Genomic DNA, 27,256 nt, shown 5'->3' on the forward strand with positions numbered 1-27,256 from the left:
TTGTTTCGATCACATTGTGACTCAGGGATTGTTTGTTAGTCCAGTTTTTTGCCTTATTTAGAAGCAAAGGAGGACAAGTGTTTGGAGGAGGTCAGTTTACGCATGAGCACAAGTTCTTGATGCAAAAGGCAATAAAATAGAGAGAAAACATATCTGGATTGTTGCAGGGTTACTAGTTCATTTAGCCTCAGCTGCTCTTTTTTTTTTCTTTATTCCTATTGAAGAAGAGTTTGGAAACTCTTGGTTCCATCTCAGATCTTCCTTACTTAAGTCTTTTTTCCATGTACAGTTCTTCCAAGTAATTTGTAAAAGTGGTCCGCTAAAAGCTTTTCTTCCTTTGATGCATCTTGTTCTGAAATGGAGAAAATCTGACTAAATCACTCTTGACATCACAGTAAACGGATGAGTTAGTAGGTTGTTCTGTCCATTATAAACATCCCTCTGATTGATAATTAAGCCAGCTGTTGTCTACAAACTTGCCATGAATTTAAGCAGGCTGTTCTCATACAGCGTTCATAGCTATAGCTACGAAAAGTAATGCACTGTAATTTGTGTACATACCACGAAAGCAATTTGTGTGCAATCCACGTAATTGTGAATCAGGAAGTATAAAGACTGACAAACGCTGTGTTGGGAGGACATCGGGGTGGATGGGTGGGTCAAAAAACGCTGGATTTTCGCCCAGGAGACTGGTGTTCGTACCCTGTGTCAAACCAGAAGTCAACGTTGATTTATTTGTCACATAACTTCCACACTTAAGTTACGCCACTTACAGTGTTATTTTAACCCAAACCACGATCTTTTCCTAAACCTAACTAAGTAGTTTTGTTGCCTAAACCTAACCAAGTTGTTTCCCAGAAGACGCAAGTTTATTTTGAAAAGACAGGAGCGGAAATTGACACATGTTGCGAGACAATATTTTTTAGGAGAATGTTCAAAAAATGAGGAATAACTTTTCGTAAGATATCATAGAAACGTGAGGGTATGTTGATTTAAGATAATATTTTCTGTAAAAAACAAGTGTGGAATTGGAGCATTAAACCTTTTATTCTCTGCTGTTACTCTTCACACACATAGCACGTCTTATGTGAGCATGTAGCCTCCAGTGGTGATTGGTTAGGCAGTAAATCCCACATACTGGTTGTAAAGTTGATTTACAGACATGATGGCCACAGTCGATTACAGTTTGAACTAAATCTGGCTCCGCTCTGTTTATCTTCTAAATCTGGATGCTGGAGAACGTTTAATTAGTGTCAATAGTGGTTTAATTATCCCATTCGTTTTCATGTCATAGGCTATGGGCAGCGTGCTGCGCAGCATAAATACACTTGTGTTACACTTGTGGAATGCGTGGAAAATGACCATGATGTAGTACCCTTAAATTTGACATCCCCATAACTCGGCGAATAGATCTTGATCATGCCGGGACAGAACGTTAATTTTTATACCCTGTATTTATGCTGCTTTATAATTAATTTTAACAAAAAGCAGGCCTGTTCTGACAGTTGTTTTTGGATTTGGAAGACCTGATGAACCAACGTTGGACAATGTCATCAAGATAGAAATAAACAGCCTGGCCGAGGAAAGGCGGAGAGGTTTGGAAAACTGATTACAGGCCTTCGATTTCTAGCCCACACTTGACCAAAGAATCAACATATTTACTGTATAACATTTCAGGAATAGATGAGAAGAGAGACCAAACAAAAAAAAGAGAAAGAAAGAGGAGAGAGTTTAACAGAAAATAGCATCACTCTTTTCGATTGCCAGCTCCAGGGAGTTTGCCAATAACAACATCGAGGGGAGTCGGTTGCAAAGAGGAGTGCACTCCTTCTTGGATGGATTACATTTACAATCTATGTTGAACTCCGACCAAGAACAAAAAAGATCGCTGTCACTCTCTCTTGGAAGCCATGACAGCATGGTGCAAATATGTCATCTCTGTCTGTATCTCCTAAAAGCAGACTTAACCACATTTAGGGTATTTGGGGTAACGGTTTTATCATCTGTGCATACACTGTACCCTGCCCTCAGTTTGACTTATAGAGGATAAATGGCATCTGTAATCTGTGTTTGTTTTCATACGTGCGTGTGTGTGTGTGTGAGCGTGTGTGTGTGTGAGTGTAGGTGAGATAATGCAGAATACGTCAGCCAGGGCTTAGATTAGGTTTAGACCATGCTGAGTGATTCACTTCTGGGTTATCTTAATTCTTTAAGATAAGGTGGACAGTTCTCAGACTCCCACACTCTCACTATTTCACCGTACAGTCACCGACTTGGATCCAATACCTGTAGTCTGAATTAACGTCAGCGATGGGAGTTTGGTATCAATGCAGATAATTGGTGTGTTGTAATCGGCCACACACACAGTAACACGACCCATTCAGTGACTTGGATTGTCCAAAGCGAGCCTGGATGCACACACAGTTCACAGTATTCATCGTGCCAACATTACATTCACATTTGGGTTTGATTGCCTTGCATTCGCTACAATGGCCTTAAATAGCTCATAGTCGGGGCTCCAGCCAATGATCTATTCTCCAAAGACAAATGGCAAAAACTGTAATACCACTTATTTTCTTAACCCTGGCCAAAGTATAATGAACATCTGCAAAAATTACACATCTTAATAAGATTTTCCGAGCAGCTCTCCACAGTTTGTTTGACGTCACTTTTTTTTTTTTTTTTGCCCCAAAATTCACATCGTGCCCTTAAAAACTTTCCCCCACCCAGGCGTCCCCACTCACAGTGACAGACACCATTCATTAGTGTGCCGTATTTGTCCGTGCTGTTCAGCCTTCTCTAAACAGAGGAGATGGAGGCAAACACCCAGGAGTGTCTAATGGTCCCCCCAGCTGTTGATGCACTAATTGCAGAGGCCTCCGAGCGCCGCGTATCCGTCTGTTGAGGCCGTGATGGATCTCTGAGAGCAGTCGCAGATGAGACCGGTCGCAGATGAGACGTCACATGCAGAGTAGGGGTTAGCGCGGAGAGGCTAGCATATATCACTCCCCGTTTTTTGATGAATAGTTTCCTTTCCCAAACACAGCTGCCTAGTCAAATTTGAGTCCTTTTTTTTTCTCCACCGCTGTCCCAAGAAAAACGAAGACATTGTGGATAAATGTTAGAGTCCAGTCCCACCTGAAATCACTCAGGGGTGTATGGAGAAGTGCTGTATGGGATACAGTGTGGGATGCATTATCCATGTCTGCCTCTGGAACACCGTTTGACCTGCGTCCTCAGCTGTAATGTATTATCAAGCAGTGGTCCCATCTGTTGACAAGCCTTACAATTATTTTCTGAGAGAGATGTGAAACATGTAGAGGTCTGTCCGTTAAATAAATTATTGTGTTTGTAGTTTAAGACTTGATTTTATTGTTTTGCACAAAGCATATAATGTATAAAGACCTTAAGGCCTACATTTGGTGCTGGTTCCCCTTATATATTACATTAATTAATATGGCTTTACCTCCACATACTTAACATTCTGTGGTTATTACTGCATACCAGTGGGGGCCAACTAGCAAAAGAATTAACATACAGCACTTGATGCCATTTGTCGTTGTTCAAGAGATTAATCCAAAGCTCCTCACAGCGCCACGAGACGTTTCTAAACCTGGTAGTGTGCATGATATCCCCTAATCACTGAGCTACAGTTGATCAAAGTGACTCAGATTGACACAATAAGGTCGTAAACCAAGATTATTCATTAATAATATGAACATTAATTCATCCTTAATCAGTCAACATTTATCAGTTTTAGTCGAACTACTATTTCAAGGTCAAGAATGAACTTATGTCATGTTTATTTGTATAGTACAGGCTGTTCTCATGCACCAATCATAGCTATACCTATGAAAAGTAATTCATATATATCCCATGAAATTAATGCATATGTAATCTACGTAATAGCGAAAGTATAAAGAGTGACAAACGATGCGTAGGAAGGAGGTTGGGGATGGATGCGTGGGTCAAAATACACCGGATTCTCGCCCAGGAGACTAGTGTTCGTAACCCGTGTGAAACCAGAAGTCAACGATGACTTACTAGTCACGTAATTTCTGTGCTGAAGTAACGCCACTCCCGTAGTTATTTTAACCCAAACCACAACCTTTTCATAAACCTAACCAAGTAGTTTTATTGCCTAAACCTTACTAAGTTGTTTCCTGTGAAAGTTTATTTTGAAAAGACTGTATGCATGTCACATGTGGAAATTGAAACATGTGTTGCTGGACATTCTTGGAGAACGCCCAAAAATGAGGAAAAACCTTTCGTAAGAAATCATACAAACTGTTGCACATCACCACGTGCCCTTAATTAGCAAACATTAATAATAATGTAGTTGTATGCATAAGTGTTTACTAATGTAAACACATAATGAGTAATAAAGTAAAAAAAAAAACAGTTGTTAAGATACAAAATATGTCTTCAAAGTAAAAGTTATAATATTTTACAAATCCTGTACATTAATAAACACTTAACGTGTATAAAGTGTATTTATAGCTGCATACAATTACATTATAGTGTCTTTTTTAACCATTTATTACATATTTGCATGTAAGTGCTAAGTAGGCAATTCGTCCCCTTTAAATGTATAAGAATGGCCAAGCTGTATGAATGCATTCACTTTTTTAAACTTTCACACACTTTATCGGTATTCAGTGAACGCTGCGTGAGCCCGACCAAATGTCCCGCTGTTGCATTGATGTGGTGAACAGAAATGACACAATCTTTTTTTTTTTTTTGAGAATGGGATTGTCACCAGAGCAACGAAGAACTATTTACGAATTTTTGCCTATCAACGCCGCGTTCGTACAGATATGTTTGTTGGCCCGGTCATTCCCTTAGTGGGAGAAGATAACACGGACGGTGAAAGAGAGATGGTTAAGTGCAGAAAAAGTCGTGTTTGGGAGAGAAAACAGGGTGAGAAAGTGTGTTTGTCTGTATGCAAAAGATAAGAGTGTGAAACCTACCCGCTATCAAATAACCCTCCGTCTGCTCGCAGACCTAACAACTTAAAATTGCACTCATGAATCAGCCCAGTCACACATTTCTCACACTGATCTCTTCCTGATTCAGATTCTTTAGCAGAAACAAACAAACAAGCAGTCATTGCTGTGAGATTATGTCAAAATCTTCTCACGGCGCGACAAAACCCTTCCAGTCCCTGTGGTGTTTGTTTCACGTGAGCATGTTTGGCTTTCTAGTAATGAGCCCGATCCTTAAAGGTACCCAGCAGGCCAGGGAGTGCTTACGACAATTCCATTCCCCGTCTGGCTGACCTTAATCTGGATTAGTTGATTTTTTTTCCTTGCATTAACAGCTTGTGGTTCAATTAAACTTCACGCAGCCCAATGAGTTTGAATCATGGAATTACAGATCGCTGCATGGTGCTCCAACGAGCTCCAACTCCAGTGTTTCCTCCGTGGACAGCCTCTGCTGTCCGGCCAAACCATCTGGCCTGGAGAGATTTTTTTGGCCTTCCAAGTCTTAGCGCTACCGTGCTATGAAAAGGCATTCCTAGACAATGTGGAGACATACAGAGAGGCGGTAGCTAAAGAGTTAGAGACTCTCTCTGAAAGGCAGTTTGAAGTCTTAACTATGAAAACATTCCTCAAAAGTAGCATTTTTTTTCTTGGGTTAAAGCTTTATGGATTGAAACAAAGACCCATTTTACACTGGATAAGTAATGTTAGACCAAAGCCCTGTGGAAAGGCAAAGTGGAGACATGAGAGCTAGGTTAGCTAGCTCAATAACCGTCCAATGTTCCAACAAGCCATCCTAGCTCACAGCTGTCTGGGTAAAGTAGGTACTTTGCTTGCTTTTATTCCAAAACCATCAATCCCATGGTTATAAATGACGTACAAAATGCCTTGATGTTCACTTTTTCAGTTTTCTTTTGACTATAGTTCTATTGTAAGCGGTTTGAGAACAGTGGTTCTTTAGATTCACCATTAAGTTTTTGACATGTCTATAAGGTGACCCACCATTTGGGAAACTCTCACTAGATTGTTAAGGTTAGGCTTTTTTAAATTTGCGATTCACCTTTTAAACACGACCTTAAGTTTTAGAGGGTTTTGTTTTGGTTGGCACCAACTCTGCATTTTTCTCTGCATAATTTATGTTAAAATATTCTAACCAGCATCACATGAAAGGTTAAGGTCTCAGCTATAAATAAATATGTTTTAATGTATACAAACATTTTCTATAATTAGGTGATTAATGATTATAATCATGTTGTGCATTTGTGCCAACCAACCCTGTGATGGGGCTGGTCATGGGGTCCGTTGGCACGATGTTTAAATGCTATAGTTAAAAAGAATGAAGCAACCAATAGAAACAATTTGAACATTTAATCCAAACAAGACCCAGAAAACATTAACATTTAATAGACTAACTGCCCATTTAAAAAAAAAAAAATCAATATTTTTAAGCAATTTATCAGTAGGAATGTCTACTTACCTTTACAATTGACCATTCATAATAATAGTAATAATTAACTAACAATAAAAACATTTTTTAATCTTACAAAAACACCCCAAAAAATATACATTAACAGTTACACAAATGGACACATGTGGCAACCAACCCTGATCACATTTGACCCAACTTTATGATGAAATGATGTTAGCCAGTTACCATCACTCACCACAGACTTTAAAATCGTATATCAAAATGTAGCTGATTAACTAGAAGCAACAAATTTCCAATATTTCTATCTAACAAAGTTTTATAATACGTTTGTCCACAGACCACTTTTTATTAACTTTTGATACTATAAAGCTGAAATGTTACCCTCACTAAAAAGTTAATGACTTTCAGATGTTTTAAGATGAGTGCAGAGACAGGAACAAACTCAATAACTCTTTTAGAAACCTCTTTTAATATGCCAGAATAAGAAAAACTGATGTTTAGCTAATCCAATGACATTGTTAATGCAATTAAAGCAGCTCTGAGTTCAAAACACGCTTGTAAAACTACAGTTTGAATCTCTGGACAGGCTGGAAAAAAAACATTCGGAGAAGAACTTGAATGAGAAACACCTCCTCAATAAATAACATTGAGGTGCCCTTGAGAAAGGCACTTACCCACTCATTCAAGCCAAACTGCTCACATAAAGCTTCTTGTTGCCAACAGTAGATGGCTGTGCTTGCACTGGGCAGCTCCCAGGTGTGAATGTGTGTAACTGTGTGAATGAGAAGCAGACTATAAGTGAATGTCTGCTCAGCAAAACTCTTCCCTGGGTAGAAAGATGAGAATTCAATGGTCCACTGACGAACCGAGCTTCATGTCAGACGGAAATTATATCACCGTAATGGAAAATAAACCTCTCGCTGTGTGACAGTCTGGAGTGCTAGAGTATATTTCACAGACGTACAGTAGCGATTATTGTGTTAGAAATGTCTCATTATTTTTCTTAACTCGTCTCGGGCTATTGTTTAAACAGGTATGAATAAACAGTGGTGGCCCAGAGCTGGATTTACTTGAAATCTGAGCTACATGTCAAATGAAAGAGAAGCTCTGGCGTGCAGTGGAAAAATAGAAACAGGAATTAAGACCCACAGAGGGAGAGACTAGAGGGATGTGCATGTGAGGGTAGTGACTGGATTGGAGAAGGACTTTAGTTTGACTGACAGTGGATGTTGCAGGCTGATATTATCAGACATTTTTACTTGTCACATTCTTTCATTATCGTGCTCTCTTTAGGGATTCCTTTAGAATTTAATTGACTATGTTTACATGCACAAAATATTCCGGTTTCCTTATTCCGAAAAAGACAATATTCCTATAAAGCTGTTAACATGGCCAATGAGAATGAGTATTCCACTAATATTCCTGCTTATTATGCAGCCGCACTCCGATTAGCGTAATCGGTGGCGGACTAGTTGGTCGGCGTTGTGATATTTGCGTATATCCAAAAACCTGTTGATATCCAATTCTTTCATAATGTTTAACGGTAGGTGTGTTTTTCCTTCTGACCAGAAATGTGGGCTTTTCTTCCGGGCATGCATCTCTGCAAACTGTCGGCTAGTTGGTTTGTGTACAACACACAGAGCTGGACATAAACAGGCAAGAGGCCGTGTGTCGGAAACTGACGCAAAAAACACTAATTAAGACGTATAATCTGAATGTGCTGTATACATGTCCAAAGAATGCTCCATTCGGAATAAGGCCTAATGCACAATATCCAAACAGAATATGCTGTTTACATGACCCGTATCAAATTCACAATATTGTCATATTTGGAATAATAGTGGAATATTAGTATACATTTTCACATAGTCATTGTTGTCAAACATGTGAAACAGCAAATATTATTACTTCCTTAATGTGATGTAGTTCCTGTTTAAACAGGATGTGCACGCAGGATGTGATACAATGAAGGATCAATGTAATTAATAAACCAGTCAGTGTGATCGACGGCAGGAAGGTGGGATTGTTTAAAAGGAGTTTAATTGGTTGGGTTTTTGCCACCATAGCGGCGTGGCTGCAGCTATGGCATTGTTGGTCTTTGGGTCGGTCAGTCCACCACTTTGGACCAGACGGAAATACCTCAACAACATTGAGGTATGATGAATTACCATGACATTTGGTGCAGACATTCATGGTCCCCGGAGTATAAATCGTACTGACTTTCACCAACTTGTTGTAGCTTTGTATGAGAAAGGACATCCGTCCAGCAAGAATTTAGCGTACAAGAAGAATGCCATTCTTGCTTTTGGCGTGTCATTTGTACACCATGTAGTCTGTACTGACTGCAGTGTAATTGTAGCTGCGTAAATATGCTACACTTAGAGTTAGTGACATAAATAAAAAGTGAGAAAGACTGGCAGGTGGGAGGGGAGTTGGATGGGTCCAACAAACACAGGACTTTCAACTGGGAGAGTGGTGTTCAAGACTAGTGTTTTGTTTTGTAAGCTACGTTAGTGACGATGTCTTTTAGTTGCGTTTGTGACCTGTTTTCGGTACTCATGTTACGTTGTTTACGTACATATTTTACTTAGTTTACATACTTATTTTAAGCACAACCATGATGTTTTTCCTAGACCTAACAAAGTGGTTTTGTTGCTTAAATCTAACTGCAAACGTTACTGTAGTGTTGTTGCTTGGCGAACAAATGACAAGCGAAAAGCGGCGTACAAATGGCACGCAAAAAGCCTAAAATGCATCCCAATAACATGTGGAATGTTGTTGTAATGTCATGCTATTTATATGCCTTCTCGTGAGATCAGGCTGTGTCATTTCAGCATTGGAGCATTGATTTCTGATATCTAGTGAAAAAGGCCAGTATCGGCCGCTCATATCAGTCTACCTCTGTTGAACAAAACTGGCAGCTGAGAGAGGGGACTCATAAAGAGAGTGGAGGTGGGAGGGGGGGTTAAGGAGAAAAAAGGAGGGGAGGATAAGAGGAGGGGAGAGTGAGGAGAGAAAAGGAGCAGAGAGGAGAGACAAGAGGCCCAATTGACTTTAGGGCCTCACTTGTCTTTTTCTGGTCTCTCAATTGCTGCCCTCATTCCCCCTTTCCACTCTGTCGCCCCCCTTCTCTCTCTTTGTCCCGCCGTGCCAAGTGGTTGGTTTCGTCCATGCATACCGGGGCCGTGGCGGTGAGTTAGAGGGGGGGTGGTGTACGGGTGGAGGTGTAGGTGACGACTGTTCCTGTCGCTGACTAGATCATATGTGACACTGTAAGCCCTTTTACCCCGGCGCAGCCCTACTTAAATCCTCTTCTCTGCACTGACTGACAGTGGCCAGACGTTCTCCAGCTTAGACATTAGAAGCTTTTGTTTCCCCTCCTGCCCTGGGTGACGCGCAACCGTCAAACCAATGTTTTGATTTTTTGACGTAGCGTCCGCGACCCGGCCGTATGGTAGTGATACTGACAGGGTTTGTGGTCATACGGATGTTTTTTTCCTGAATCCACAAAACATCATGAAATTGGTTCTGACTGTTTGTGGGCAAATATTGCTTTCATTACGTTTTTTATTCAGCGTTGACATCCTGTTAAATCTGTCCCAAACACTGACATCAAAATAAAAGCACATCTGATTTTACAACATGCTCAGGATGAGATCTTACCTCTTTGCTTGTTTTCCCAACAAGAAACGTGTGTATTTGTGTTATCCAGAGCTGTTCAGTCTAAACATATCTCATAAAGATTTTGCTTCCCGAACACAATCCGCCTTTTCCTGGACGCGTTGTTTAAAATGTTGTGTAAATGTTGAATTAATATGTCACTTGTCACGGCTCTGTTTGTGTGTTCGCCTGGGTGTGGAGTGAGTTTGGGCTACACTGTATATCTTGTGTTTCACTCCCACATTGTTTACCACTGATATTGATAATGACTATTTTTGTTGCTGTTTTTGTTGCTAGACTAAACAATTTCCTCGCTAGTAAACACCAACTTCGGTGTTCAACGTTTTAAGAAGCCCTTTGTTTGACTGATTGCTGATTGCTGGTTTCACTTCCCAAGTCAGAACAGCATTGCTCTTTTGTTGTCTGAGTATTTCTTTCTGTCAAACTCCCAAATGCCCACAAGTCGTGTTGTCTGGGCGGCCTGTCTCTTTTCCTTTTTTGGGGGTAAAAGTCTGACGGATTTATTTAAACAAGAAGTGATAGAAATGAAGTACAGAAGTCGTCCCCCCTCTTCTGCTTTTCTTCTCCTGATCCGCATAAAATACATGTCAGAGTTGCAGGAGAGGTCAACTAACAAATGACACCCTTGTGCTAAACTGGGGTTTTGACCCCAGAGTAACCAAGGGGCTCCCACAATGCAACAGCTCCGAGGAATTAATCATCACCTTCTGACCTCGCGCGCTGACCCTCTAAACCCTGGAGAAAACCTAAAGGTGTTATGGATGATAGTAGAGACGGAGAGAAAGGAGAAGGGGGAGTGAGAAAAAAAAAGTCTTCCTCTCATGGGGCGTCTATGGGGCCTTTATGAGTTGACAATTAATAGTCTCTGTAGGTTTCCTGAATAGGGAATTGAGACGAATTGTCTCTCGGCTATTCAGCTGCGTTCAAGCGTGCCGCCAGACAAAAAGAAAAGAAAGAAAAGGAAAAAGCGATGGCTGTGAAGGCGAATTACCCATACGGCTGTTTTTGAAACATTTCCTTTTTGTTTTGCAGACACAGGCCCTCTGGGACAACCCCCACACACTCACACAGCACCCAGCGAAGTGACCCTTTTCTAAAGCCAGAAATCTGCCACTTTAAAATAGTGATCTTTCAACAGCTCTTCTTATTGCTAGCCGTTTAGCCGCGGCACTGGTGAGGGAAAACAGATCATATTGAGGCTGACGTTTGTTTGTTCGTGCCTGACGTCTGAAAGCAGAAATTATATTCGATCATTTCAGTAGCCACAGAACGACATGCTATATGTCAGTCGCTTTTGCTTTACAGACAGTGAGGCATTGATGTCACGGCGGGGCCGTAAATCATCGAGAGAGTGCCTCAAATTATGTGGAACTCTAAAGGAATGGGAAGACTCTCGCTCCATGGAGAAAGTTTTGGATCCGTAAAATGCAAAGGATGAAGCTGGGAATGGCCACGAACAGTGGGAGATAATGAAATGTGCAGGCAACATGGGAAGGCCATTGAAGTTTTTTTTCTAATCCGCTAATGATGTCTTAGAGCCCGTGAGTTCGTCTTTGGCCACAGGATTTCTTCCCATGCTATTTTGTCTTGGAGGCTGAAGTGCATACAAATGGCTTGTTAATTAAGATGGATGGTACTTCTAAAAGGCCCATCTTTGTGATAATAAAGGAGAGTTAAACATGTGAAGACCTCCTTGTAGTGAGGAAGTGCGTGTGGAGGTATGACGGGAGGAGGAGGGGTGGTCTCGCCATCACACATGTATGAATGAGTATGTCATAGCCTACCGTGTGATTGGTGCACAGTTTGCATTTTCCTCCATTTGTATCTGTGTGTGAGAAAGAGAAAAGAGGGGCAGAGCTATCTCAGGGCCCGCCAGTCTGTTTCCATGAATGGCCTCAGCAGGGGGAAACTGTCCTTCATTGTCAAGTCATTTGGCAGAAGTCTTTTTTACGCCACCTCATGTTAAATTCATCAACATTTCCCCCGTCATTTTTTTCTTCTTTTGCCCCTCAGAACGTCTTCAGATCAGGTTGTCTTGCCAAGCTGGTTCCTGCTGAGTCCTAAATGACCGCGGCAGATGTATGCTACGCCAAAAAGAGCAATAGCTTTCATGACGATGAAGCAAAAAATTAGGTTATTTCTTGGATCAGGAATAACCGAGATGACTTATGAAGCAGTATTCATAAGAACTTGATTAGGCTGTATTCATTATTTTGGTCACGAGGGGCAGAGAAATCAGAATCAGGCTGAGAGATTGTTGTGAAATTTGCTCTCCTGTTTTTGCAACCGAGCCTACTGACACAGAGCAACATTATCATTCATGTGGAGTTGTGTTTGTCCACTTTCTCAACATTCCCACGTTCTCAACCCAATACTCATACTGATGCTTGGTCAGGACCCTTTGGCGTCACTTTCTAACGCACTGGGTAGCCCTTCGCGTCAAATTATGGCGCTCCACTGCGGTCGCAGTAAACATGTGGTCAACGTTGTGAATTCAAACAAAAAACACTTGCTTAGGTTTAGGAAAAAACATCACGGTTTGGCTTAAAATTACTACGTTTGTAAAGTAAATGTGAAACTTGTCGTTGACAACACGTTGTTGGTTTCACACGGGACACGAACAGCGGTCTCCTGGATGAAAGCCCTGTGTTTGTTGGAGTTGGTTTGGTCTACTCCATCTCCTGAGAACACATTAGCTGTTTGACTTTCTTCACCAGCTTGCCAGTAACTTTGCCTGTCTGCCGTTTGGCATTGGAGTTCATCAGAACGTTTTTTGCAGAAAACAGCTGCAGTAAGTCGATGTATAAACTGTTGTTGGTCAGGAGTAGTTACAGCATATAAGTGTCCTTAAAACCCCAAATTGTTGTTTTCACATTTCTGCTTTTCTTTCCAGTTTTTATGCTGAACTAAGCTTACCACCTCCCTGCACTGGCTCCATACATACTGTAACAGATGTGGTGGTATCTATCTTATAACTCTCAGTAAGAACACGAACAAGCATATTTCACAAAATGGCAAACTATTACTTTAAGTGCATTTAGAATTGCCCGTCATCAAAATGCAACAAACCGCAGTTGGGAAATCTAAACTTCTGTCTATTGTTCCCAGTTAAGCTACTATCTTATTTTTAGTCTGATCAGCGGGAGTGTTGGGTGGCAGTCAGGGGCTTCCTGCTGGAGCACAGGTCAACCACGAGCTTGACTACTGCATCAACCCCCCCGTTCACACACATATACACCCTCCCCACCCCCACCCTGTTGCTCCTCCCAACATTAATGTTTGCAGGTTTTTTTCACATAAACAGGGGCTGCTGGGGGTTTCACACAACAATCCGAGTCCTGTTTTGGATTAAAGCTGGTTTCTACACCACCCTCCACACTTAAACACACAAATGCACTTATTCCTGACACGCTGTCCTCCACTTTATGACTTTCATGAAACTGGCATTCTTTAGTGACGTGCAGAGTGTTCATTTCTTAATAATGTGCAAATATAGTGATCGTGGAAACTCTCAAAAAAGACAAGTTTTTGTGTTTTGACTTTCTAGAACTACACATTCTCACTCCCAACTCATTAAATACCGCTGTTTGGTCAGTGCCCCTCGGCATCGGAGACCGACGCACGGGGTACCCCTCTTGCGTTACTTTTGGATGGACCAGGGACGGCGTGTCAATATACGCTTGTTACATGCGTAGTGTCTTTTCAAAATAAACTTCCGTTTTCACAGGAAGTTAGGTTTAGGCAACACAACCACGTAGTTAGGGTTACGAAAAGATCGTGGTTGATGTTAACTTAACTGACTAACGTCTCACGGGACTACAATAAATCAACGGTTACTTCTAGTTTCACACGGGTCACAAACAGCATTCTCCTGGGTGAAAGTCCTGCATTTGTTTGACCCATCCACCACCACTCACTCCCGCCCGGAGCAGACTCTTGCTCTCTTGTCTATTAATGCTGCGGTTGGGTTTATATTGGAGTTAGTTGAAAGCCTGGTGTGTTGCAACAGTGATATTTGATGAGTTGGGAGTGAGAACGGGTTGGCAAGAACTAAAATGGGACAAATGTCATGAATCGAAACCTGAACCGCATCACACACACAAGTAGACGGGGAACAGTCTGGGAACAACATTTCCTTTGATGTTTTCTGAACTCCCAACCAGGAAACCAGATCTAATGAATTGATAATCAAATCAGTCCCAAACATCATTACAGTAGGCTAATTATTTAACCCAGATTTCAAGATTAAAGAATTTGCTTACTGCACGGGGAGATGTCATCATCGTTGTGACTTGATCATAATGAGGTCAAATCTAGACAGAGATGCTTTGCTATAATGCGTCATCCGTCCCCCCCCCCAGCGCCTGTAAATCTCATGCATTTATCATCGGTCGACAGCAACTATGAAATGGATGCCATAATAGTCTTTAAATCCTCTCGCAGATCTTCCAGAAGTCTTGGAAAGCAACGTTGGCTTTAGAGGAAGATGCCTGATATCACTTAGATCTAGCATTTATCTGGTAAAATCCCACTGATGTAAAGCCTGAGAGTACGTACTGGGCCATTTGGAACAATCTCCCCATCTTATATTTAGGCTCTTTTTGATGGCTCCAGACAAATCGCAGCAAATATGCATCAAAAGAAGACAATAATATTACTTTTTTGGACATCACCAGCAGTTGAAGACTCAAATCTCTTATTTAAGTATGTAGCAATACCGCATTGAAAAAAAAATACTCCATTAAAAGTGAGATTGAAGTGAAATATACCCCTTTCAGTGTGTTAATAGATTGATGTATTAACCTGTAAGCTATATTTTTAATGTTGTAAGCAGTCCAGGTGGCGCTGAGTCTGACTACTTCATTAAACTCTTGGAGAGTTTAAACTGTAGCAGTGTGTTATATTGCAGCTGTCGGATGAAAGCTGAAGCTTGTATCACCGATTTTGGGGATTTTCCTTCCTTTCATATCAGCTGAAGGATTACATGCTTCTCTACTGGCTGGAAAATGTTCTCTTACCTCTTATCCTTTGTAAAAATGCGTCGCCATCAAGTTTAACACAAGGCAGCTCTTGAAAAGCTGACATTGTTATCTGAAAACTGCAAATGAGCTTATCTTATGTTTGAATATGAAATGTTTTTCAGCAAAGAAAGTGGTAACTACAGTCTTCAGAAGTAGGAAAATAATAAAAAGTACAATACTTTGGTCTGAAAAATAGAAGAGCAAACAATAAGACGTGTCTAAAAATGGTAATTCCCATCAAATCTGTAGGTTTTCAGTTCCAGAAACGGTTCAAAATAAAATCTTTTGATCTATTTTGAGGGTTTTTACGAGCAATTACAAAGTGTTGTGTTTCTCAGTTTCTCTTCTTTCCATGGTCTGCATGGTTTGAATGCCGTAATTGGAGGTAATTGAGTAGAGAGCGCTGCGATAAGGCCGCAGACTCACGCAGAGCCAGTGGCACCAACATGGATCCCGATAGGCGGCTGACTCCGGTTATGGTCTCCTTCCACTTTTTTAAGAAGTCCTTAAAAAAGACAGATAACTGATAAAAAGAAAATACATTTATTTCCTTACTACTTCAAAGCATACTTTTCACAAATAGGCTAATTATTTTGTTTTTTACCTTTCATCTTCACAAGAAGGAGGAAAATGCTTGTTTTGATGTTCTTCTAACCTCTTAATCCAGGGATACAGAACACGCTGCGTTTAATAGGCTATGGTAATTTTGATGATGGCTTTGAATTGTGCTCCGGCTTCAAGGAGAGCTAAATCTTGTCTCGCCTCCATTAGCTCCACTCTGATCTTGCACAAGGTCTAATTAAACTTTCCATCTAGCTCTCCTCAGGTAGGAATAAGAGGGAAAGAGTTATGGCTGTTTATAGTGAAGAAGAACCCAAGTTTGCACCACTCACGGCCGGATACGGCGCCATTAAAAATGGCAATCCATCACGGTTTGTTTCCACTCTCCTGTGTGCAGAGATGTGGGCCAGCCCGGAGCCTCTGTGAAACAATACACTGGTCCAGATGACCCGGTGGGTTATTCGCTCTGTTGGGTTATATGTCCCACAAGAAATGCTCAGAGGGAACCTCGCTTGGCAAGGGTGTGCAGGGGGCTTGAAGGGGACTGCTGTAGACAAACAATCTTTTAACAGTTGGTGAAGTGGTCCGCCGAGAGGACAGTGATCCCCTTTTATTAAAACCACTTGTCCGACATTGTCTCTCCACTCTCTCTCTCCTTGTTGGTTACATACAGGCCAAGGTGCTCTGTGATCGTTTGCAGGCTCTCCTGTTTTGTTTTGTCTGTCTCTTTCTCTTACTCACTCCAGCTCTGTTTTTTTTTTTCTTTTCTTTCCAGTAGGGTTTTTGGGGGACTTGAGGGGGGATATGATCGTATCCTGACTTCTCTCTTGCACACAGTGCGTTGAGGTTTGGCTGACGTCCAGCTTTGTCTGCTCTTTTCCCGGGCACATTCCCATCTCCGGCACGCTCAAATTCCTGTCTCCGGAGCGCGCATGCACTTTGCCGAGCCTGATGACTGCGGTTGGAAGATGAATTACTCTGCAGCCATTTGTTTGACAGATCGAGCCAGTTGCGATTGTACACGTGTTAAAGAAACCGTACGGAAGAGATCAGTTTGACCTTGTCTTAATTATTTAGTTGCGTTTCCTTGTGTTGTTAAAAGAGAGAGCTGAGATGACACTTTTACCAGTGCCCTTGACCCACAGAACCCATGAGTTGTTAAACCTTCAATCAGAAATGCAGGGCTGACAGATTTTGACCCTCACTTAAATAAAACCTCAAGTATTTGGCTAAATCGAAGCATTGACAAATAATCATGTATTTGGAAGGAATGGGTGGAAAAGGGTATTCTTACAGTTGGAGATTTATATTGCAAAAATACACTTAAATCATTTGAGGTTCTAAAGCAACAATATGATTTACCTAAAACTCAGTTCTGGAGATGTATATCTATGTATTGCGAAAGATCCTTGGGTCAAATTTACAATCTCTGAGGTCAGCAGATAAGTTACATGAAATTCTCCAGGTCTTTGGTGAAGGATGTGAAGCTTCTACATATTTTTGGAATATGGAGGGACTAAAACTTTTGCAGCCCTGAAAATTTGTCAGGAAAGAGTTTTGGGTGTATCATTTGATGAACATGACAGAGATGTGATTAATAATAATGAAGGTGGGGCTTATTGAATTTACACCGCTTCTACTGGAACCCAAGTAGGTCAACGTATCCTCATACAACGGTTCGTATGATATCTTGCTGAAAGTTATTCCTCATTTCTCGTGCATTCTCCTACGACTGCCCATCAACACGTGTCAATTTTCCCACATAACATGCATACAGTCTTTTCAAAATAAACTTAACTGGAAACAACTTGGTTAGGTTACAATAACTACGGACCTGGCGTTACTTAATAAATCAACGTTGACTTCTGATTTCACACTGGTCATGAACGCCAGTCTCGTTGTTTTTCTCGTTTCTCTTGTGTTAACCACAGACCTTATTTCAGGCTTCTAACTAAAAACACATTCAAAAAACACATTGATTTCCAGACGAGGGAACCGGAAGTGCTAAAATGCTAACTCATTTCCGTTTTCTAGGACTCGTTCTTGCACCACTCTATTGTACGCCATCTTTGTGTGACTGATGTATAGGCCTGTATTGTAAAATAAAAAATGCAAGTCCAAAAATAACCTTCTTTTAAATCTGGAGCCAAAAGTCTACTGTAGACTGTATGGTGTTGTATCTATCTAAACAGCTGAAACAACCACAAGGAGAGGTAGAGAAGGAAGTGAAGATGAAGTGAAATGATGATGGGCTTTGTCCGCACATCTCCGGAGGTTTGCAGGAAATTAATTATGTTGAATGTGGCTTTTTTATCACCCACCTTACAATTTATCTTCTTACACAGCAGAGCATTCATCTGATGTGCGTGGATCATGCCATACGGTTTTCAGATTAAGCGAGGCAAACACAGACACGGGCCTGGGCTTTTTCTAGACGGTCGGTAATCCATTTTCAAAGTTTCAAAGAGGATGACAGATTCCTCTGTACGATACAGTGGCTCTTAAATAGAACAGGAACTTTTAGGGGACGTAAGATTTTCCATTGTGCAGTGGAGTTAGTTTAATACTTCGTTGTGGGAATTAGTTGGGACGTCCTGACTGACCTGCTTGGGCGCGGTTCTTCGAAGGTTTCGCGGTCAGCGGTTGGACGGGATGTAACCTCTCCGTCTGCATATGAGAAGGCCCAGTGATGACTCTCCTGCTCCAGCAATCGGAGACTTTGTATTTCTCTGCTTCTGTTGGAATACTCTGCTAACCAGCCCAAGCTGTACCAGCCTCCGACTCGGTCACGGTCCTCACGTTACACACGGCCCCAGCTGAGGCATTAGACCAATGTGTAACCTTAGATAACCATCATGTCATTGTAAACAAACAAGTGCATCATACCTCAGACTGGATTAGATTTGGTCATTTATTTACCGTACGTCGTGGAATCAGCACGTTTCGAAGTGTCGACTCTCTTTTATGGCATTGCAAAAATTCCTTTTTGCCATTTAGCTGTTTATACTGCGCCAAGACCTGACTAATTCCCTTTAACAGCACATGATTCTGGCTCCGGCTCCATGATGAAGTGTTATATTTGGAATTGCTTTTCTGATCCCAGTTTTTTTTGGGTTTTTTTGACACAGTAGGTGCAGCTCATGTGCACATCAGCAAAAAAAATAAAATGAGTGATGCAAAGTGGAATCGTTCAATCTCGGAGGCCATGTATAAACGCGAGCTGGAAGTCGACGGTGCTTCCCCTCAACCCTTGACCCCGAGTCGTCAACAGCATCTAATGAGACATTTAATCATTTTGAAATGATTGTTTCCTGCAGGCGGCGCACCCTGCTCCAGCTTTTACGATCAGATGAGCTCAACTTTTACAGGCCAACTGTTGCATCAGTTGCACTCAAGTTCACTTATTTTTCGGCAAGGTCTGCTTTGGAAGAAATGTTTGTCCTAATGATGTGAATTTCAAGCTTTTCTCTCAGAAGTCTGTGGTGTTCAATGGACTGTATTACTCATCTGTAATGCAAACCATCCCTCTCTTAATTAATCTGACCCTCTACCGGTTATTAGAAATAACTGAGTGGGTAACTGACAAAATATGTCCACATGCAGTGTACAAGGGGATTGTGCTCAAATGATAGATTTCTTGCTCCTGCATTGACGTTTCCCCCGGTCTGTCTGTCTGTCTGTCTGTCTGTCTGTTCTTGGCAGAGCTGCAACCGTGAGACGTTTTAAGTGGGAAACATATGAAAACCTGCTACTTCCACTTTTTAGATGTGGGGGGAAAATGGCAAAGATTGTTTGCTCTCAGGGACATCAGGTGATGCTTTTACCTTCAGCTGTAACCAGAACTGTTTCTTCTCACTTTGGGTATTACAGTGTGGTGGGATGGAAGGATTATTTTGGGTATATTGCGTTACTCTTGAGGTAAGTGTCTGCACTTTGATGTCTGCTTTGCTTCCACAAGCAAGTCATTTTAAAGATGTTTAAATGTGGACTTTCGGTAGAACAAAATGTACCGATGAATGAATGATGCAGCAACACTTTGATATTTTTTAAAGGTCAATTCACCCAAAGTATAAAAACATATTCGGTATTTTCTCAAGTAGCCTTAGCAACACAGATACTTTTGGTATGGCCTCCACCCTGATACAGTGGAGGTTAAAGAGGATATGTTATGCTCATTTTCAGTTGCATACCAGCTGTGCCGCAGCACCTCTTTTCACCCTCTGTCTGAAATGCTCTGTTGTGATTGGTCAACCAAACCAAACTCTTCGGACTCTGCTCCAGCTCTACTCTAACTAGCTTTGTTTGAGGGGCTTGCCATACTAGCCGCTATAGGCAGGTATTATGCAGATGTGTTACTTGGTGACATCACCACGTTACAGAAGAAAAGGCCGGACTTCAAGCAAGGTGTTTCAGGCAGTTCAGGAGCAGTGTTTCTGTGGGGAAGAGTAACTCCCTTTGGCCTGGACTTTGGGCGTTATCCTTTTGCAGACCTTTTACATGCACAAAATAACTATATAACACATTAAAGGAAAGGGAAATTGCACAAAAGCACAATAAGTCCTCTTTATTGGAATTATTGCTCCTCATAGCATTAAAAATTGCATTTGAAAAACTCAACAGCAGCATGTCTTTCCAGAATCAATGTTTTAGTTACGCTTTGGTCATAATCCACAGACCGCTCCATCAGCAATTTTCATATGGACTTTTTCTTTGTTTGGAAGTTCCAGGGAGGTCAGTGAATTATTCGAAGTAATCAGGACATTTTTGCTGGAAAGAAAAGTTGCTATTGAATTTTTCAGATGTATTTTCCCATGCTTTGAGCAAAAAAAAAAAATCATTCTCCCCATTAATATTGGGGTCACCGCAGAAATTCCAGATATCTCAAAACCTCGGCTCGTAAAAACAAAACTATCGGGTGGAAAAATCTGTCTTTCTGTAATATGGATGAACTGAGCCTTTAAATTTAAATTGTATGAGTGAGAAAGGAGACTAGATTACATAACACGAGCTCAGACATCTAAATTATCCCACCTGTCAGTCCGGCGTATATCATTTAAGCACTGGGAATTTGGTGACAAGATTAATTTATCACTGCTGAGTATGCGCTCCTGCCTCAACCTCTTGGACAAATACCTTCCATCACTTTAAGGTCTCATAATCGACAGCGCTCAGGAACCACTTGACGCGTGAATCATTCATACCTCCCCATAAATAATAAAACTCTGGCAGCCAGTTGGCAGCACCTGCAACTTGAAACAGTAGTTCGTGAAACACAATCTTTTAGCTTGTAAACTAATGTGTTTCACCTGCCTCGGCCGGGGCGTCTGGGTCCGCCGCAGACAGGTAGAGGGAACAAAACCTCTCGTCTCTCAGCCTCCCCTCCCTCCTGACCTTGCTTCCTCTTCCTCCCGATGAATTTTGCACCAAAGCTCTTTGATATATTCCTGCCCCGTGGGAGCCTGGGTAATGCAAACTGGAAGCGTGAGGCGTAATTATTTCTCAAAACTGCACTTCTACCCTAATTAGTTCACTCCTCAGAAGTGGGCCTTGCATTATTTACACATCAAGGGGACACACAGGGCGAGAGATAAATATTCATTGTTTGTTGACTTTGCCCCGGTCCCTCGGCTCAGGCGCAAGTTGAGTCGAGAGCCACTGCCATTGTGGGGTTGTTTATGCGACTTTTGCATCGCTGGTGCCCAGGACATAATCTGCCTTGTTCTTCTGTAATTATCTCCACTCATGCAGACACCGACTCGGAGTCGGTTTAATAAGTGGACAACATCCTGGCACAAGTAGATCAGATGAATTAGTGTTGTAATTGTGACCTGACGCAGATTTGCCCCGCTGCAGTCGGTGTCATCATAGCAGTAAACAGCAATATTTTATTCAACCAGACTCTGACACCATTTCAGTCTCCCTCTAGCTTTTTGTTCTGGGTCATCTTTAATGAACTGAGCTCTTTTATTTTCCATAAAGGAGTCTGTGGCAGCTGTTACGACGAGTTTCCTGCTACTGTTGGTTTGCAAAGCAGATTTGTGGGACATGTGAAGTCTGCTTTTCCTGTCAATAGCCGGGGTATGAATAGGCTGCTGCATCTGACCCCCCACCTCGCTGGTCGTGCGGCCTTGAGGCCTATTGTCTGCTCTATAAATGCCCGCTGGGAAACTCTTGTCGCCTCAAAAAGCTGCACCCATTGTAGACTTTTTGACAACTGTTCTTTTTTCCCATTTCCTATTTCATCTCACTAGCGTCACGTAGCTTCATTGGTGTGTGTTTTCAGGGGGGCTGGGGCGAGGTTTGTGAAAAGAGAGGTTGGGGGCATCTTGTGATGCCTGGCACAAGAAATTACCATAATCACTGTCAACATTAATGGAGATCCTATCACTGGAGAATTTAAACACGGCTTTTCCATATTTATAGAGTCAATAAACAGAGAATGCGCAGCAAAATGTCTGTTATGATTCAAAAGCGAGCCGTGTTTACTGGCTTTGAAATGCATATTTGGGTTAGTGGAGGAGGTGGGGGGGGGGGGGGGGGGGGGGGGGGGGGGGGGGGGGGGGGGGGGGGGGGGGGGGGGGGGGGGGGGGGAGGGATCGCAGTTTAAGTTGTGGGATACGAATGGAAATGTAATATTGCCACACTAGACACAGAACATCTGAAACCATAAATGTCTCACTCTCACTGTCTCCAGGGTTTCCACTTTCCCTCATTTGCATAGCTGAGCTTCTCTGTCCTGCTATAGGTGGCTGGTTGTGGTAGCTTGATTCCCATCGGAACTGTAGCATATATTTTGATGTGCAAACCATTGCTCTTTTAAATCTAGTGCTCTTGTAGTAGGAAGGGGTTGAACTGGGGCATTGTCATGTTGAAACAGGAAAAGGCCTTCCCCAAACTGTTTCCATAAAGTAGGAACCACATTATTATGTAATAAATGGTATGATATAGCATTAAGATTCCCCTTAATCAAAATTAAATGGCCTATCCAAAACCATGAAAAGTATACAAAAAAAGGATGTGGAAAGGGATGTCTACATACTTTTGGCCTTGTAGTGTATTAACCGCGAACCAGGATGGTGACGAAGGGTTCTCCAAGTGCGGTGAAAGAACCGTTGGAGATCCTTAAGTGGGTTCACGTGATCTTTTTTTTTTTGTAAAACGAGGAAAAGTTAAATGTCACTTTGATTTACTTGAAATCACATAATTTAGATAAACAATTGATCTAATCATAGGTTTCAGTCTTACCACTGATGGGTCTGTATTAAATTCAGTTTATCAGAACAAGTCTCACTGTATGGGACAGAGTTTATCCATATGGGGGGTCTGCGGTCGACAGTAATGTGTGTGTTTATTTTGGTTTCTAAGACATGAAAGTGAAAATCCCTGAGCTGCAGTTAGTTTGCTCTACTGTTACACTCTCTGTAAGTCTCCATGGAAAAGAGCCTCAAGTCAATTTGTAAATTGTACAACTTCCATAAGCTCCAGTGACAGTTGGGTATATGAGTTCTACCCACAACGCAGTTCTCTAGATATGTTATATGGCAGTTGAACATGTGGGTATCTAGAGAGGTATACAGTAGCTACTAATATCAACAAGCAAATGTTCTGGTTTCTTTCTTCTCTAATGAGTTAGTGTCATACATTTACCTTTGATTATATACATTTATTTATGACGCAGCTTTGTTGAATACTCGATTCTGATTGGTCAATTTGGAGCGTAAAAAAAATTATTATTCAATTACAGGCAACAGGATTAACCCTCCTGTTGTCTTCGGGTCAAATTGACCCGAAGACAACAGGAGGGATAAATCCACAGAAATTCAACATTAGGTCATGAAAAATTAACAAAAGTATGCTCATATTATTAATAATAGCCAGACAAGAAAACATTATTGTCAAATAATAGCCTTGTTCATTATCATCAGTTGGCCTGTTTAACCCTCCTGTTGTCTTCGGGTCAATTTGACCCGAAGACAACAGGAGAGATAAGTGGGTAATTGGATTTGGCTAATCACTGCAGTTTTGGTTTTTACCTCTTTCTTCTAGTTATTGAAATTTACATGTTGTTTTTTCCCAAAACCGTCACATTTCAATGACATAATATTTGTTATACTGTAAAATCGATGTCAAAATATTGTGAATTGAGTGTTGATCAGATATGTAGGCCTAGTTGCAGTGTTTTGGTTTTGAAGGGCAGACTTATTCGACTATTAAATCTAAATAAATGATCTTTGGGAAAAACAATAATTCATTCTCCTTAGTTTTTTGAGCTTTCAAGTCAATATATACCACACTTCATCATTTCAAACATTTTCCTCTCCAGCTTCCCTTCTTGTGCAGCTTCTTCATCATCTGAAATCCAAGAAGATGGACACGTTTTTTTTTCTTCTTTGCAGCGATCTTAACAGCTGTAGCAGGCCGAGTTTGGCAGCAGAGCTTTAACGGAAACTGTGGTGTTTATTCTTCCTCTGCAGGTGGAGATCACGCTGCAGGACGTCAATGACAACCCCCCTGTTTTCCCTAATGATATTCTTGATGTGACCATTGAGGAGAACGTCGGAGATGGCTTCAAGATAATGCAGCTAACAGCCACGGATGCAGACAAGGTAATGGCTCCCCCAGTTTCTATTCTGTCTGACAGTGTTTTTGCACTTTTCTGTGCCCGTTTTCCACTCCGCTGCTTTCAGAATAGATATCTTGGGAGTGATTTGAATTGAAAATAAGCTCTAAATTTTTGTTCCTACAGTGTAGAAACCGCTATAGATTCAAATGGGATTTTGAGGCCAACGCAGCTGTCAATAATGATCTTTACGTTGGACCATTTTCATGCCAAAAAAAAAAAATGCAGATATTCATGGCAGAAAAGCAATTGAAACAACATTAAGTCTGTGGTAGGAATTATGGGAATTATGTGCAAATGAGCAATAGAGTGAACAATAGATACCATTTAGAAGTTTTCCATTGTGGGTAGAGAGAGGAGGCACAGAAGCAGTTTTAGAGTTATTAGCTTGTCAAAAAATATGTTGTCAAACTTAAAGCATTAGGGGCCATACACATACCGCGTGTTTTGCACGCGGCATGCGTCAATGTAGATGTGTGACAGGCGTGATGATGGTCCCAAGAGCCTGTTTTTTGTGCCCCAAGATAAAAATATTCACTACACGTCATGTGACGAGGAACACCCAATCACAACAGGCAGATATCTTTTCTTTCTTCTGTAAATATCAGTCTACAGTAAATATATGGAAGAGAAGTTATTCATGCAGGACTACCTAGAGCTTTACCACCTGTCCCACGGGCTATTTTACTGGCTTCACCCTTTTTGTCCAAGAATGTCACAACATCCAGTTGAAAGGTCAGTCAAATTGACACAGAGAAATCAAGTGTAAAGCTATACTGTGAAGGATTTACGGTGCTGGAAGTGCTTTTATCTTTGTTTTGACTGAGTTTAGTTTAATCAGTGTCGCTTCCTGCTAAATTACCGCAACTTCATCATCATCGTCATCGCAGCACGAAGGTTTTCCACGCGTTTTTTTAGACACGGCACGTGTACGGCCCCTTAGAGTATGGTAGAGTAAAATGAATTGATTAGTCGATTGTGAGAAATTAATCAACAACTGTTTTGATAATCCATTATTTGTTGTATCAAAAACACCTTTTGTTTTTTGCTATCGATCAAACTAAACATGCCAATTGAAGATGTCGCCTTGAGCTCTGGGAAATTTTCAGACATCTTACAGACCAAAATGTTAATCAATTAATCAGAAAAAACAACATTATGTTACAAAGCAAATTGTCTGCTTTAGAGTACAGTGCGATTAGTTTAACCCATGAACTTCGTCAACACACAGTGACACAAAGTGGCCGCGACAGATTCTGCTGCCTTCAGCCTCACACAGTAACACAAACACAAAGACCACCACTTTGAATCATTCTGTCCTCCTATATTTTTTTTCCTCTAGACACACACACACATACATAGCGCATTGTCCTTTTCTGTCTCATGTTGACGTTATCTGAGACGCGTTGAGGCCACCGGTGTCACACAGCCTGCAGGAGAACGGCCAGCGATTGATTTTTCGGCCTGCCGCTCTGATAGTCCCTCCGCGGCCCCCATAGTTCACATTACATCACCGGTATCACTCTCAATTAGTTATAGGCTCCATCTCTAGCTGCTTTAGGCAGGATATGGACATTAAATCCTGCAGTGAGCGAAACGCAGGCATCTCCAAGGTCTGCGGTCCCTCACCCAAGCCGAAGGACACAGTTGAAGTGAATGGAAAGAGTCGGGTCATGGAGGGGAGAGAGATTAGAAAGAGAGAATATGGACTCAAATTTAACGTTAACTCATGAGGCCACACGTTTTTTATTGCACAGCTGTTGCCTCACCCCCTTTCGCTTCGGTCCGAATGTGAGAAAAGTCGTACAAAGTCTCACTTCTGGCCATTTTTCTTTTGTCGGAATACTATATTGACTGTAAATCTCAGACCTGGAGGCAGGTCAGTCTTTTCAGTCGGGGGATTTTAAGGACATTATTTGATTATTTTCTTTTTTTAGCGCCAAAGTATTCACAGCTTTGATCCTGAAAGCATATGGTATTGAAATCACACTTGTTCACTTTTTCCTTATATCTGAGCGTCAGCCATGAGCTGTGGTCCGTAAGACGAACCTTGAAGTCATTTGTAGAATATTAAGCATTTTTACATGCACACGTATGCATATAAGTCTTCCCAAGAGATCACTTTAAGGAACTTTCAGCCACATTTTTACTTCCAGGCAGGGATTCAAATGCAAAGAAAACATAGAGACACTTAAAGCGAATGTGGAGGAGCCTTTTTAGGAATTACAGATTCTAGAGATGTTTACTCCAAACTTCAGCGCTGCCATGAATAGGTTGCTAAATAGAAGCCTGTGCTTCATTCCAGCTCACACTCGGCGCCAGATACGAGGCCAGCCAAGTCTTTGCCCACATCCTTACGCAGGAAACTTAAGTTGCGCTGACACTAAGCGTACGGAACGCATTGGAGCCCTCGTTGAGAAAGCCACATGTGTGAGCCAGAGCAGAGTAGCCAAGAGTGCAAGCTGTTGGCCAGCTGACGGGCTGAATTCAGACATCATAATGATCCCTTCCAATTTAACAGTGCTACATGTGGGATTCATGTGTGAGGGTATTAAAAATGCTGTTTCTACGCATCCGGTTTTCACTATAGGCCCCATTTCCACCCCAGAAAGAAGGACGAGGTTGCAGCAGAGTTGAAAGAAAATCGATATAAAACTTTTCTCTTTTGTCTAACGCAGGCTGGGCCTCTCTGAAAATGTTTCTCACCTCATTTGAAAGAAAAATTCTGCCTTGAAAGACTGAATGTTTTATTAGAAGTCTAACCTTATGTAGAAAATATGTCACAGGTAAAGAAGAAAAACGTTTCTTAATGAAGAAAAGTGCAACAATGGCTGTTTTAGGAGAGGTCTCTGAGAGTAAGCGTAGCCTCAAAATGAACGGTAATGTGTTCCAGAGGCCTATAAGCGCCTACTGCAAGTGTATTTCTAGACACTTTTTGCAGATTTACAAAGCAGCAGTGCAG

At 41.5% G+C, this 27,256-nt stretch overlaps 1 protein-coding gene across 1 annotated transcript in view; it reads left to right on the forward strand.

The window, feature by feature from the left end:
• Nucleotides 1-27,256, forward strand: part of LOC119494517 (protocadherin Fat 4) — a 119,804-nt gene that overhangs the window by 34,907 nt on the left and 57,641 nt on the right. The window contains exon 2 of the mRNA XM_037780451.1: nt 24,149-24,280. Coding sequence (XP_037636379.1) covers nt 24,149-24,280 — 132 coding nt within the window. The remainder of the gene's footprint in view (nt 1-24,148; nt 24,281-27,256) is intronic.

Source organism: Sebastes umbrosus, chromosome 9 (assembly GCF_015220745.1).
Source record: "Sebastes umbrosus isolate fSebUmb1 chromosome 9, fSebUmb1.pri, whole genome shotgun sequence".
Classification (NCBI taxonomy): Eukaryota; Metazoa; Chordata; class Actinopteri; order Perciformes; family Sebastidae; genus Sebastes; species Sebastes umbrosus.